The sequence below is a fragment of the Salvelinus alpinus genome, chromosome 2, assembly GCF_045679555.1.
Source record: "Salvelinus alpinus chromosome 2, SLU_Salpinus.1, whole genome shotgun sequence".
NCBI lineage: Eukaryota > Metazoa > Chordata > Actinopteri > Salmoniformes > Salmonidae > Salvelinus > Salvelinus alpinus.
The window spans coordinates 118,746,773-118,763,008 of NC_092087.1; the positions used below are offsets into that span (position 1 = coordinate 118,746,773).

General features: G+C 44.0%; 1 protein-coding gene across 1 annotated transcript in view; it reads left to right on the top strand.

Moving 5' to 3' along the window:
- Window positions 1–14,750, top strand: part of pgap6 (post-glycosylphosphatidylinositol attachment to proteins 6) — a 43,977-nt gene extending 29,227 nt beyond the window's left edge. The window contains exons 11-13 of the mRNA XM_071390295.1: window positions 6,337–6,483; window positions 7,079–7,195; window positions 11,562–14,750. Of these exons, the coding sequence (XP_071246396.1) occupies window positions 6,337–6,483; window positions 7,079–7,195; window positions 11,562–11,852 (555 nt within the window). The 3' untranslated portion in view covers window positions 11,853–14,750. The remainder of the gene's footprint in view (window positions 1–6,336; window positions 6,484–7,078; window positions 7,196–11,561) is intronic.
- The last annotated feature ends 1,486 nt before the right edge of the window (window positions 14,751–16,236 follow it).

Sequence of the window (16,236 nt, forward strand, 5' to 3'; positions counted from 1 at the left end):
TATACACACTAACCCCAACCTATTGTCCTCTTCACCATGTTCTCCTCTACTGTGAGTTATATATACACACTAACCCCAACCTATTGTCCTCTCTACCATGTTCTCCTCTACTGTGAGTTATATATACACACTAACCCCAACCTATTGTCCTCTCTACCATGTTCTCCTCTACTGTGAGTTATATATACACACTAACCCCAACCTATTGTCCTCTCTACCATGTTCTCCTCTACTGTGAGTTATATATACACACTAACCCCAACCTATTGTCCTCTCTACCATGTTCTCCTCTACTGTGAGTTATATATACACACTAACCCCAACCTATTGTCCTCTCTACCATGTTCTCCTCTACTGTGAGTTATATATACACACTAACCCCAACCTATTGTCCTCTCTACCATGTTCTCCTCTACTGTGAGTTATATATACACACTAACCCCAACCTATTGTCCTCTCTACCATGTTCTCCTCTACTGTGAGTTATATATACACACTAACCCCAACCTATTGTCCTCTTCACCATGTTCTCCTCTACTGTGAGTTATATATACACACTAACCCCAACCTATTGTCCTCTCTACCATGTTCTCCTCTACTGTGAGTTATATATACACACTAACCCCAACCTATTGTCCTCTCTACCATGTTCTCCTCTACTGTGAGTTATATATACACACTAACCCCAACCTATTGTCCTCTCTACCATGTTCTCCTCTACTGTGAGTTATATATACACACTAACCCCAACCTATTGTCCTCTCTACCATGTTCTCCTCTACTGTGAGTTATATATACACACTAACCCCAACCTATTGTCCTCTCTACCATGTTCTCCTCTACTGTGAGTTATATATACACACTAACCCCAACCTATTGTCCTCTCTACCATGTTCTCCTCTACTGTGAGTTATATATACACACTAACCCCAACCTATTGTCCTCTCTACCATGTTCTCCTCTACTGTGAGTTATATATACACACTAACCCCAACCTATTGTCCTCTTCACCATGTTCTCCTCTACTGTGAGTTATATATACACACTAACCCCAACCTATTGTCCTCTCTACCATGTTCTCCTCTACTGTGAGTTATATATACACACTAACCCCAACCTATTGTCCTCTTCACCATGTTCTCCTCTACTGTGAGTTATATATACACACTAACCCCAACCTATTGTCCTCTTCACCATGTTCTCCTCTACTGTGAGTTATATATACACACTAACCCCAACCTATTGTCCTCTCTACCATGTTCTCCTCTACTGTGAGTTATATATACACACTAACCCCAACCTATTGTCCTCTTTACCATGTTCTCCTCTACTGTGAGTTATATATACACACTAACCCCAACCTATTGTCCTCTCTACCATGTTCTCCTCTACTGTGAGTTATATATACACACTAACCCCAACCTATTGTCCTCTCTACCATGTTCTCCTCTACTGTGAGTTATATATACACACTAACCCCAACCTATTGTCCTCTCTACCATGTTCTCCTCTACTGTGAGTTATATATACACACTAACCCCAACCTATTGTCCTCTCTACCATGTTCTCCTCTACTGTGAGTTATATATACACACTAACCCCAACCTATTGTCCTCTTCACCATGTTCTCCTCTACTGTGAGTTATATATACACACTAACCCCAACCTATTGTCCTCTTCACCATGTTCTCCTCTACTGTGAGTTATATATACACACTAACCCCAACCTATTGTCCTCTCTACCATGTTCTCCTCTACTGTGAGTTATATATACACACTAACCCCAACCTATTGTCCTCTTCACCATGTTCTCCTCTACTGTGAGTTATATATACACACTAACCCCAACCTATTGTCCTCTCTACCATGTTCTCCTCTACTGTGAGTTATATATACACACTAACCCCAACCTATTGTCCTCTCTACCATGTTCTCCTCTACTGTGAGTTATATATACACACTAACCCCAACCTATTGTCCTCTTCACCATGTTCTCCTCTACTGTGAGTTATATATACACACTAACCCCAACCTATTGTCCTCTCTACCATGTTCTCCTCTACTGTGAGTTATATATACACACTAACCCCAACCTATTGTCCTCTCTACCATGTTCTCCTCTACTGTGAGTTATATATACACACTAACCCCAACCTATTGTCCTCTTCACCATGTTCTCCTCTACTGTGAGTTATATATACACACTAACCCCAACCTATTGTCCTCTCTACCATGTTCTCCTCTACTGTGAGTTATATATACACACTAACCCCAACCTATTGTCCTCTCTACCATGTTCTCCTCTACTGTGAGTTATATATACACACTAACCCCAACCTATTGTCCTCTCTACCATGTTCTCCTCTACTGTGAGTTATATATACACACTAACCCCAACCTATTGTCCTCTCTACCATGTTCTCCTCTACTGTGAGTTATATATACACACTAACCCCAACCTATTGTCCTCTCTACCATGTTCTCCTCTACTGTGAGTTATATATACACACTAACCCCAACCTATTGTCCTCTCTACCATGTTCTCCTCTACTGTGAGTTATATATACACACTAACCCCAACCTATTGTCCTCTTTACCATGTTCTCCTCTACTGTGAGTTATATATACACACTAACCCCAACCTATTGTCCTCTTCACCATGTTCTCCTCTACTGTGAGTTATATATACACACTAACCCCAAGCTATTGTCCTCTTCACCATGTTCTCCTCTACTGTGAGTTATATATACACACTAACCCCAACCTATTGTCCTCTCTACCATGTTCTCCTCTACTGTGAGTTATATATACACACTAACCCCAACCTATTGTCCTCGTCACCATGTTCTCCTCTACTGTGAGTTATATATACACACTAACCCCAACCTATTGTCCTCTCTACCATGTTCTCCTCTACTGTGAGTTATATATACACACTAACCCCAACCTATTGTCCTCTTTACCATGTTCTCCTCTACTGTGAGTTATATATAAACACTAACCCCAACCTATTGTCCTCTCTACCATGTTCTCCTCTACTGTGAGTTATATATACACACTAACCCCAACCTATTGTCCTCTCTACCATGTTCTCCTCTACTGTGAGTTATATATACACACTAACCCCAACCTATTGTCCTCTTTACCATGTTCTCCTCTACTGTGAGTTATATATACACACTAACCCCAACCTATTGTCCTCTCTACCATGTTCTCCTCTACTGTGAGTTATATATACACACTAACCCCAACCTATTGTCCTCTCTACCATGTTCTCCTCTACTGTGAGTTATATATACACACTAACCCCAACCTATTGTCCTCTTTACCATGTTCTCCTCTACTGTGAGTTATATATACACACTAACCCCAACCTATTGTCCTCTTCACCATGTTCTCCTCTACTGTGAGTTATATATACACACTAACCCCAACCTATTGTCCTCTCTACCATGTTCTCCTCTACTGTGAGTTATATATACACACTAACCCCAACCTATTGTCCTCTTCACCATGTTCTCCTCTACTGTGAGTTATATATACACACTAACCCCAACCTATTGTCCTCTCTACCATGTTCTCCTCTACTGTGAGTTATATATACACACTAACCCCAACCTATTGTCCTCGTCACCATGTTCTCCTCTACTGTGAGTTATATATACACACTAACCCCAACCTATTGTCCTCTCTACCATGTTCTCCTCTACTGTGAGTTATATATACACACTAACCCCAACCTATTGTCCTCTTTACCATGTTCTCCTCTACTGTGAGTTATATATACACACTAACCCCAACCTATTGTCCTCTCTACCATGTTCTCCTCTACTGTGAGTTATATATACACACTAACCCCAACCTATTGTCCTCTCTACCATGTTCTCCTCTACTGTGAGTTATATATACACACTAACCCCAACCTATTGTCCTCTTCACCATGTTCTCCTCTACTGTGAGTTATATATACACACTAACCCCAACCTATTGTCCTCTCTACCATGTTCTCCTCTACTGTGAGTTATATATACACACTAACCCCAACCTATTGTCCTCTCTACCATGTTCTCCTCTACTGTGAGTTATATATACACACTAACCCCAACCTATTGTCCTCTTTACCATGTTCTCCTCTACTGTGAGTTATATATACACACTAACCCCAACCTATTGTCCTCTTCACCATGTTCTCCTCTACTGTGAGTTATATATACACACTAACCCCAACCTATTGTCCTCTCTACCATGTTCTCCTCTACTGTGAGTTATATATACACACTAACCCCAACCTATTGTCCTCTTCACCATGTTCTCCTCTACTGTGAGTTATATATACACACTAACCCCAACCTATTGTCCTCTTCACCATGTTCTCCTCTACTGTGAGTTATATATACACACTAACCCCAACCTATTGTCCTCTCTACCATGTTCTCCTCTACTGTGAGTTATATATACACACTAACCCCAACCTATTGTCCTCTCTACCATGTTCTCCTCTACTGTGAGTTATATATACACACTAACCCCAACCTATTGTCCTCTCTACCATGTTCTCCTCTACTGTGAGTTATATATACACACTAACCCCAACCTATTGTCCTCTATACCATGTTCTCCTCTACTGTGAGTTATATATACACACTAACCCCAACCTATTGTCCTCTACCATGTTCTCCTCTACTGTGAGTTATATATACACACTAACCCCAACCTATTGTCCTCTCTACCATGTTCTCCTCTACTGTGAGTTATATATACACACTAACCCCAACCTATTGTCCTCTCTACCATGTTCTCCTCTACTGTGAGTTATATATACACACTAACCCCAACCTATTGTCCTCTACCATGTTCTCCTCTACTGTGAGTTATATATACACACTAACCCCAACCTATTGTCCTCTATACCATGTTATCCTCTACTGTGAGAAATCTTGCTGCTGTGATGGCACACTGTGGTATTTCACCCAGTAGATATGGGAGTTCATCAAAATCGGGTTTGTTTTCTAATTCTTTGTGGATCTGTGTAATCTGAGGGAAATATGTGTCTCTAATATGGTCATACATTGGGCAGGAGGTTAGGAAGTGCAGCTCAGTTTCCACCTCATTTTGTGGGCAGTGTGAACATAGCCAGTCTTCTCTTGAGAGCCAGGTCTGCCTACGGCGGCCTTTCTCAATAGCAGGGCTATGCTCACTGAGTCTGTACATAGTCAAAGCTTTCCTTAAGTTTTGGGTCAGTCACAGTGGTCAGGTATTCTGCCACTGTGTACTCTCTGTTTAGGGCCAAATAGCATTCTAGTTTGCTCTGTTTTTTTGTTAATTATTTCCAATGTGTCAAGTGATTATCATTTTGTTTTCTCATGATTTGGTTGGGTCTAATTGTGCTGTTGTCCTGGGGCTCTGTGGGGTGTGTTTGTGTTTGTGAACAGAGCCCTAGGACCAGCTTGCTTAGGGGACTCTTCTCCAGGTTCATCTCTCTGTAGGTGATGGCTCTGTGGGGTGTGTTTGTGAACAGAGCCCCAGGACCAGCTTGCTGAGGGGACTCTTCTCCAGGTTCATCTCTCTGTCGGTGATGGCTCTGTGGGGTGTGTTTGTGAACAGAGCCCCAGGACCAGCTTGCTGAGGGGACTCTTCTCCAGGTTCATCTCTCTGTCGGTGATGGCTCTGTGGGGTGTGTTTGTGAACAGAGCCCCAGGACCAGCTTGCTGAGGGGACTCTTCTCCAGGTTCATCTCTCTGTCGGTGATGGCTCTGTGGGGTCTGTTTGTGAACAGAGCCCCAGGACCAGCTTGCTGAGGGGACTCTTCTCCAGGTTCATCTCTCTGTAGGTGATGGCTCTGTGGGGTCTGTTTGTGAACAGAGCCCCAGGACCAGCATGCTTAGGGGACTCTTCTCCAGGTTCATCTCTCTGTAGGTGATTTCTTTGTTATGGAAGGTTTGGGAATCGCTTCCTTTTAGGTGGTTGTGGAATTTAAAACTCTTTTCTGGATTTTGATAATTAGCAGTTATTGGCCTAATTCTGCTCTGCATGACTTGGTGTTCTACGTTGTACACTGAGGATATTAGTCTCAATTTGGTGTTTGTCCCATTTAGTGAATTCTTGGTTGGTGAGCGGACCCCAGACCTCAACCATAAAGGGCAATGGGTTCTATAACTGATTCAAGTATTTTTAGACAGATCCTAATTGGTATGTCGAATTCTCTCTCCTGCTCCATCCCTCTGTCTCTCACTCTCCCTCTCTTCCACTGTCTCTCCTCTCCTCTCCTCTCCTCTCCTCTCCTCTCCTCTCCTCTCCTCTCCTCTCCTCTCCTCTCCTCTCCTCTCCTCTCTCTAGTTCTACCATGCATGTGACCAGCCTGGTTTAACAGTGATGTGTATCATGGATTACGACACTCTCCAGTACTGTGACTTCCTGGGTTCAGTCTGTTCTATCTGGGTCACTGTTCTCTGCATGGCCCGAGTCAGAGACACATTCAAACACGTACGTTAACACACACACACTCACAGACCTACTACAAACACACACACTCACAGACCAACTACAAACACACACACTCACAGACCTACTACAAACACACACACACTCACAGACCTACTACAAACACACACACTCACAGACCTACTACAAACACACACACACTCACAGACCTACTACAAACACACACACACTCACAGACCTACTACAAACACACACACACTCACAGACCTACTACACACACACACACACTCACAGACCTACTACAAACACACACACACTCACAGACCTACTACAAACACACACACACTCACAGACCTACTACAAACACACACACACTCACAGACCTAGTACAAACACACACACACTCACAGACCTAGTACAAACACACACACACTCACAGACCTACTACAAACACACACACTCACAGACCTACTACAAAGACACACACTCAGACGTGATATGTCGTGCTAACGCTTGTTTTGGGGTGTGTGTGTGTGTGTGTGTGTGTGTGTGTGTGTGTGTGTGTGTGTGTGTGTGTGTGTGTGTGTGTGTGTGTGTGTGTGTGTGTGTGTGTGTGTGTGTGTGTGTGTGTGTGTAGATGTTGTTCATGCTAGGTACTCTGCTGATAGCGATGTCCATGCAGCTGGACCGGAGAGGATTGTGGAACATGCTGGGACCCATCCTCTGTGCTGTACTGGCCATGGTGACCTCCTGGGTAACTATACATCCATGGTGACCTCCTGGGTAACTATACATCCATGGTGACCTCCTGGGTAACTATACATCCATGGTGACCTCCTGGGTAACTATACATCCATGGTGACCTCCTGGGTAACTATACATCCATGGTGACCTCCTGGGTAACTATACATCCATGGTGACCTCCTGGGTAACTATACATCCATGTATCCACGGTGACCTCCTGGGTAACTATACATCCATACATCCATGGTGACCTCCTGGGTAACTATACATCCATGGTGACCTCCTGGGTAACTATACATCCATGGTGACCTCCTGGGTAACTATACATCCATGGTGACCTCCTGGGTAACTATACATCCATGGTGACCTCCTGGGTAACTATACATCCATGGTGACCTCCTGGGTAACTATACATCCATGGTGACCTCCTGGGTAACTATACATCCATGGTGACCTCCTGGGTAACTATACATCCATGGTGACCTCCTGGGTAACTATACATCCATGGTGACCTCCTGGGTAACTATACATCCATGGTGACCTCCTGGGTAACTATACATCCATGGTGACCTCCTGGGTAACTATACATCCATGGTGACCTCCTGGGTAACTATACATCCATGTATCCACGGTGACCTCCTGGGTAACTATACATCCATACATCCATGGTGACCTCCTGGGTAACTATACATCCATGGTGACCTCCTGGGTAACTATACATCCATGGTGACCTCCTGGGTAACTATACATCCATGGTGACCTCCTAGGTAACTATACATCCATGGTGACCTCCTGGGTAACTATACATCCATGGTGACCTCCTGGGTAACTATACATCCATGGTGACCTCCTGGGTAACTATACATCCATGGTGACCTCCTGGGTAACTATACATCCATGGTGACCTCCTGGGTAACTATACATCCATGGTGACCTCCTGGGTAACTATACATCCATGGTGACCTCCTGGGTAACTATACATCCATGGTGATCTCCTGGGTAACTATACATCCATGGTGACCTCCTGGGTAACTATACATCCATGGTGACCTCCTGGGTAACTATACATCCATGGTGAACTCCTGGGTAACTATACATCCATGGTGACCTCCTGGGTAACTATACATCCATGGTGACCTCCTGGGTAACTATACATCCATGGTGACCTCCTGGGTAACTATACATCCATGTATCCACGGTGACCTCCTGGGTAACTATACATCCATGGTGACCTCCTGGGTAACTATACATCCATGTATCCACGGTGACCTCCTGGGTAACTATACATCCATATATCCATGGTGACCTCCTGGGTAACTATACATCCATGTATCCACGGTGACCTCCTGGGTAACTATACATCCATGGTGAGCTCCTGGGTAACTATACATCCATGGTGACCTCCTGGGTAACTATACATCCATGTATCCACGGTGACCTCCTGGGTAACTATACATCCATATATCCATGGTGACCTCCTGGGTAACTATACATCCATGTATCCACGGTGACCTCCTGGGTAACTATACATCCATGGTGAGCTCCTGGGTAACTATACATCCATGGTGACCTCCTGGATAACTATACATCCATGGTGACCTCCTGGGTACCTATACATCCATGGTGACCTCCTGGGTAACTATACATCCATGGTGACCTCCTGGGTAACTATACATCCATGGTGACCTCCTGGGTAACTATACATCCATGGTGACCTCCTGGGTAACTATACATCCATATATCCATGGTGATCTCCTGGGTAACTATACATCCATGGTGACCTCCTGGTTAACTATACATCCATGGTGACCTCCTGGGTAACTATACATCCATGGTGACCTCCTGGGTAACTATACATCCATATATCCATGGTGACCTCCTGGGTAACTATACATCCATGGTGACCTCCTAGGTAACTATACATCCATGGTGACCTCCTGGGTAACTATACATCCATGGTGACCTCCTGGGTAACTATACATCCATGGTGACCTCCTGGGTAACTATACATCCATGGTGACCTCCTGGGTAACTATACATCCATGGTGACCTCCTGGGTAACTATACATCCATGGTGACCTCCTGGGTAACTATACATCCATGGTGACCTCCTGGGTAACTATACATCCATGGTGACCTCCTGGGTAACTATACATCCATGGTGACCTCCTGGGTAACTATACATCCATGGTGACCTCCTGGGTAACTATACATCCATGGTGACCTCCTGGGTAACTATACATCCATGGTGACCTCCTGGGTAACTATATATCCATGGTGACCTCCTGGGTAACTATACATCCATGTATCCACGGTGACCTCCTGGGTAACTATACATCCATGTATCCACGGTGACCTCCTGGGTAACTATACATCCATGGTGACCTCCTGGGTAACTATACATCCATGGTGACCTCCTGGGTAACTATACATCCATGGTGACCTCCTGGGTAACTATACATCCATGGTGACCTCCTGGGTAACTATACATCCATGGTGACCTCCTGGGTAACTATACATCCATGGTGACCTCCTGGGTAACTATACATCCATGCATACAGTACCAGTCAAAAGTGTGGACACACCTACTCATTCCAGGGTTTTTCTTTATTTTTACTATTTTCTACCTTGTAGAAATATGGATTCATGGAGTAACCAAAAAAGTGTTAATTAAACAAATTAAAATATATTTGAGAATCTTCAAGAAGCCATTAACCCTTGATGGTTTTTACCACTGCAGTTGAAGAAACTTTCAAAGTTCTTGAAATTTTCCGTATTGACTGACCTTCATGTCTTAACTTCTCTGGGGCAGGTGGGACGCAAACGTCCAATAGCCAGCCAGGGAAAATACAGCGAGCCATATTCAAATAACATGATATAAAAATCAAACTTCCATTAAATCACACATGTAAGATACCAAATTAAAGCTACACTCGTTGTGAATCCATCCAACATGTCAGATTTCAAAAAGGCTTTTCGGCGAAAGCATAAGATGCTATTATCTGATGATAGCACAACAGTAAACAAAGAGAGACTAGCATATTTCAACACTGCAAGCACGACACAAAACGCAGAAATAAAATATAAATCATGCCTTACCTTTGACGAAATTCTTTTGTTGGCACTCCAATATGTCCCATAAACATCACAAATGGTCCTTTTGTTCGATTAATTCCGTCGATATATATCCAAAATGTCAATTTATTTGGACCATTTCATCCAGAAAAACACAGCTTCCAACTTTCGCCAAGTCACTACAAAATATATCAAAAGTTACATGTAAATTTACCAAAACATTTCAAACTCCTTTTGTAATACAACGTTAGGTATTTTTAAACGTTAATAATCGATCAATTTGAAGACGGGATGATCTGTGTTCAATACAAAACGAAACCAAACTGAAGCAACTTTTTTCATAACGTGACTCTCTCAAAATATTTACTTCATGTGACCCTCATTTACGATAGCCCTACTTCTTCACTACACAAAGGAATAACCTCAACCGATTTCCAAGGACTGGTGACATCCAGTGGAAGCGGTAGGAACTGCAAGCAAGTCCATTAGAAATCTGGTGTCTCTAAAAAAACTAATTGAAAAGACAGTGACATCAAAAAAATACAAATTCTGAATGGTTTGTCCTCAGGGTTTTGCCTGCTACATAAGTTCTGTTATTCTCACAGACATGATTCAAACAGTTTTAGAAACTTCAGAGTGTTTTCTATCCAAATATACTAATCATATGCATATCTTATATTCTGGGGATGAGTAGCAAGCAGTTGAATTTTGGCATGCTATTTTTCCCGAAAGTGAAAAAGCTGCCCCCTGCCCTCAAGAAGTTATTAAAGTATTGATGGGCTGTCGTTTCTCTTTGCTTGTTTGAGCTGTTTTTGCCAAAATATGGACTTGGTCTTTTACCAAATAGGGCTATCTTCTGCACCCCTAACAACACAACTGATTGGATGAAACGCATTAAGGAAAGAAATTCCACAAATTAACAAGACACACCTGTTTATTGAAATGCATTCCAGGTGACTACCTCATGAAGCTGGTTGAGAGAATGCCAAGAATGTGCAAAGCTGTCATCAAGGCAAAGGGTGGCTACTTTGAAGAATCTCAAATATAAAATATTTTTTTATTTGTTTAACACTTTTTTTGGTTACTACATGATTCCATATGTGTTATTTCATAGGTGTGATGTCTTCACTATTAATCTACAAGGTAGAAAATAGTAAAAATAAAGAAAAACCCTGGAATAAGTAGGTGTGTCCACACTTTAGACTGTTACTGTATATCGAGGGCTGACGAGGAGACAGTTTTAGTGTTCCTCTTGCCAGGGTTAAGGTTGTGTGTAACGTCTGTATAATGTGTGTTTCCAGGTGTATCGAGGGCTGAAGAGGAAACAGTGCTACCCCCCCTCTTGGCGACGTTGGGTACTGTTCCTCCTGCCAGGCCTGGCCTCGGCGCTGGTCGGTGTGTGTGTGTACGTGTTTGCTGAGACGGAGGACAACTACCTGTACACACACTCTCTATGGCACGTCCTGGTTGCCTCTAGTGTGGTGTTCCTCCTGCCTCCCAGAGAGACCGACTCCGTGAACACCTGGAGCCCTGGAGTCTGTGGTTACACACTCTGTCACAGCACCAAGGAGGAACTATACACTGTCACCTGACCCTGGACCTGTGGTTACACACTCTGTCACAGCACCAAGGAGGAACTATACACTGTCACCTGACCTCTGACCCTGGACCTGTGGTTACACACTCTGTCACAGCACCAAGGAGGAACTATACACTGTCACCTGACCTCTGACCCTGGAGTCTGTGGTTACACACTCTGTCACAGCACCAAGGAGGAACTATACACTGTCACCTGACCTCTGACCCTGGACCTGTGGTTACACACTCTGTCACAGCACCAAGGAGGAACTATACACTGTCACCTGACCTCTGACCCTGGACCTGTGGAGACCAACTATACACTGGCATATATTTCTAGTCAAGAATATGAATGTTTTTACAATAATATATTTATATGACATCACAGTGACATCACTGCCTGCTAATCCATCATGTCTTGCCCCTCCCTCTTCCTCCTTTCCTCCTCCTCGTCCTCCTCTAGTTTAGATTCACTACTAGATAGAGGAAGACTGCTAGTAAAAGCAGGGGTGAGTGTAATTAACTAGCAGAAACAGAAGTGTTTTGGGCCTCCAGAACCAGAACTGAACAGCCCTGAGTAAAGAATAGTGCCAGATTATAGCCATTAAAATGTTTTTCTCATTGATACAATTTATGTCTCTGTGTGCAGTTTGGAGGAAGTTAAAAGTCATTTCACGAGCCAATGCTAACTAGCATTAGCACAATGAGTGGAAGTCTACCAGTACAGCTAGCACCTGTAGACTCACGGTATCTGTCTCGATTCAAACACTATAATGTCTTGGTATATTTACTCATAGTAACCCTTTCCCTCGAGCAAGGCAGTTATAACCCCCAACAACAACTGCTCCCCGGGTGCCGATGATGTGGACGTCGATTAAGGCAGCCCCCCCCCCCCCCGCACCTCTGATTCAAACACTATAATGTCTTGGTATATTGAATCATAGTAACCCTTTCCCTGGAGCAGTTATAACCCCCAACAACAACAGCCCCCCCCCCCCCCCGCACCTCTGATTCAAACACTATAATGTCTTGGTATATTGACTCATAGTAACCCTTTCCCTGGAGTAGTTATAACCCCCCCCCCCCCCCCGCACCTCTGATTCAAACACTATAATGTCTTGGTATATTGAATCATAGTAACCCTTTCCCTGGAGCAGTTATAACCCCCAACAACAACAGCCCCCCCCCCCCCCCCCCCCGCACCTCTGATTCAAACACTATAATGTCTTGGTATATTGACTCATAGTAACCCTTTCCCTGGAGTAGTTATAACCCCCCCCCCCCCCCGCACCTCTGATTCAAACACTATAATGTCTTGGTATATTGAATCATAGTAACCCTTTCCCTGGAGCAGTTATAACCCCCAACAACAACAGCCCCCCCCCCCCCCCCAGCACCTCTGATTCAAACACTATAATGTCTTGGTATATTGACTCATAGTAACCCTTTCCCTGGAGCAGTTATAACCCCCAACAACAACAGCCCCCCCCCCAGCACCTCTGATTCAAACACTATAATGTCTTGGTATATTGACTCATAGTAACCCTTTCCCTGGAGCAGTTATAACCCCCAACAACAACAGCCCCCCCCCCCCCCCCCAGCACCTCTGATTCAAACACTATAATGTCTTGGTATATTGACTCATAGTAACCCTTTCCCTCGAGCAGTTATAACCCCCCCCCCCCCCCCCCCTCCAGCACCTCTGATTCAAATGGGTTAAATGCATTCAGCTGTGCAACTGACTAGGTTTCCCTTACCCACACCTCAATGGGCCCTGTTCCAATTCTATATCCTCCCTCCGTTCCTTACTCCCTTCTCCTTGAAGCACTTTCATGACTAGGTTTCCCTTACCCACACCTCAATGGGCCCTGTTCCAATTCTATATCCTCCCTCCGTTCCTTACTCCCTTCTCCTTGAAGCACAACTGACTATGTTTCCCTTACCCACACCTCAATGGGCCCTGTTCCAATTCTATATCCTCCCTCCGTTCCTTACTCCCTTCTCCTTGAAGCACAACTGACTAGGTTTCCCTTACCCACACCTCAATGGGCCCTGTTCCAATTCTATATCCTCCCTCCGTTCCTTACTCCCTTCTCCTTGAAGCACTTTCATGACTAAGTGTAATAATGTCATTTTAATGACATCTAAATGGAATTTGTCCAGGTCTTTCTCTGAATGTGTATTTTCCTTTTGAAACAAATCAGATTGTGTATCCAGTGCCTCTGTGTGTGTTCTGAAACACCAGTTCCACCATAACTCCTATTGTCTGGTCATAATGCTTTTCATTCACAGTGATATTAGGTTAGAATGTTTTAATGTTCTGGTGTTAATAATGATCATGTTTAGAATGTTTTAATGTTCTGGTGTTTGGTTAATAATGATCATGTTTAGAATGTTTTAATGCTCTGGTGTTAATAATGATCATGTTTAGAATGTTTTAATGTTCTGGTGTTGGGTTAATAATGATCATGTTTAGAATGTTTTAATGTTCTGGTGTTGGGTTAATAATGATGTTTAGAATGTTTTAATGTTCTGGTGTTGGGTTAATAATGATGTTTAGAATGTTTTAATGTTCTGGTGTTGGGTTAATAATGATCATGTTTAGAATGTTTTAATGTTCTGGTGTTGGGTTAATAATGATGTTTAGAATGTTTTAATGTTCTGGGGTTAATAATGATCATGTTTAGAATTGTTTTAATGTTCTGGTGTTGGGTTAATAATGATCATGTTTTAATGTTCTGGTGTTGGGTTAATAATGATCATGTTTAGAATGTTTTAATGTTCTGATGTTGGGTTAATAATGATGTTTTTATGTTCTGAAAGAGTTTGATCCCGCATGATCACATGTTATGTTAATGAGATGTTAATGTGGTGTTTCTGATATGGTAAATATATGTTCATTTACACGGGGATGCTGATGGCCTTTTCCTCGATACTTTACATGTTTTATGTGTGGCTAGACATTCTACCGTGCGTCTGGACATTATACCGTGCGTCTGGACATTATACCGTGCGTCTGGACATTCTACCGTGCGTCTGGACGTTCTACCGTGCGTCTGGACATTCTACCGTGCGTCTAGACATTATACCGTGCGTCTGGACATTATACCGTGCGTCTGGACATTATACCGTGCGTCTGGACATTATACCGTGCGTCTGGACGTTATACCGTGCGTCTGGACATTCTACCGTGCGTCTGGACATTCTACCGTGCGTCTGGACATTATACCGTGCGTCTGGACATTCTACCGTGCGTCTGGACGTTATACCGTGCGTCTGGACATTATACCGTGCGTCTGGACATTATACCGTGCGTCTGGACATTATACCGTGCGTCTGGACATTCTACCGTGCGTCTGGACATTATACCGTGCGTCTGGACATTATACCGTGCGTCTGGACATTCTACCGTGCGTCTGGACATTATACCGTGCGTCTGGACATTATACCGTGCGTCTGGACATTATACCGTGCGTCTGGACATTCTACCGTGCGTCTGGACATTATACCGTGCGTCTGGACATTATACCGTGCGTCTGGACATTATACCGTGCGTCTGGACATTCTACCGTGCGTCTGGACATTATACCGTGCGTCTGGACGTTATACCGTGCGTCTGGACATTATACCGTGCGTCTGGACATTATACCGTGCGTCTGGACATTATACCGTGCGTCTGGACATTATACCGTGCGTCTGGACGTTATACCGTGCGTCTGGACGTTATACCGTGCGTCTGGACGTTATACCGTGCGTCTGGACATTATACCGTGCGTCTAGACATTATACCGTGCGTCTGGACATTATACCGTGCGTCTGGACATTATACCGTGCGTCTGGACATTATACCGTGCGTCTGGACATTCTACCGTGCGTCTGGACATTCTACCGTGCGTCTGGACATTATACCGTGCGTCTGGACATTATACCGTGCGTCTGGACATTATACCGTGCGTCTGGACATTATACCGTGCGTCTGGACATTATACCGTGCGTCTGGACATTCTACCGTGCGTCTGGACATTATACCGTGCGTCTGGACATTATACCGTGCGTCTGGACATTATACCGTGCGTCTGGACATTATACCGTGCGTCTGGACGTTATACCGTGCGTCTGGACATTATACCGTGCGTCTAGACATTATACCGTGCGTCTGGACATTATACCGTGCGTCTGGACATTATACCGTGCGTCTGGACATTCTACCGTGCGTCTGGACATTATACCGTGCGTCTGGACATTATACCGTGCGTCTGGACATTATACCGTGCGTCTGGACATTATACCGTGCGTCTGGACATTATACCGTGCGTCTGGACATTATACCGTGCGTCTGGACGTTATACCGTGCGTCTGGACATTATACCGTGCGTCTGGACATTATACCGTGCGTCT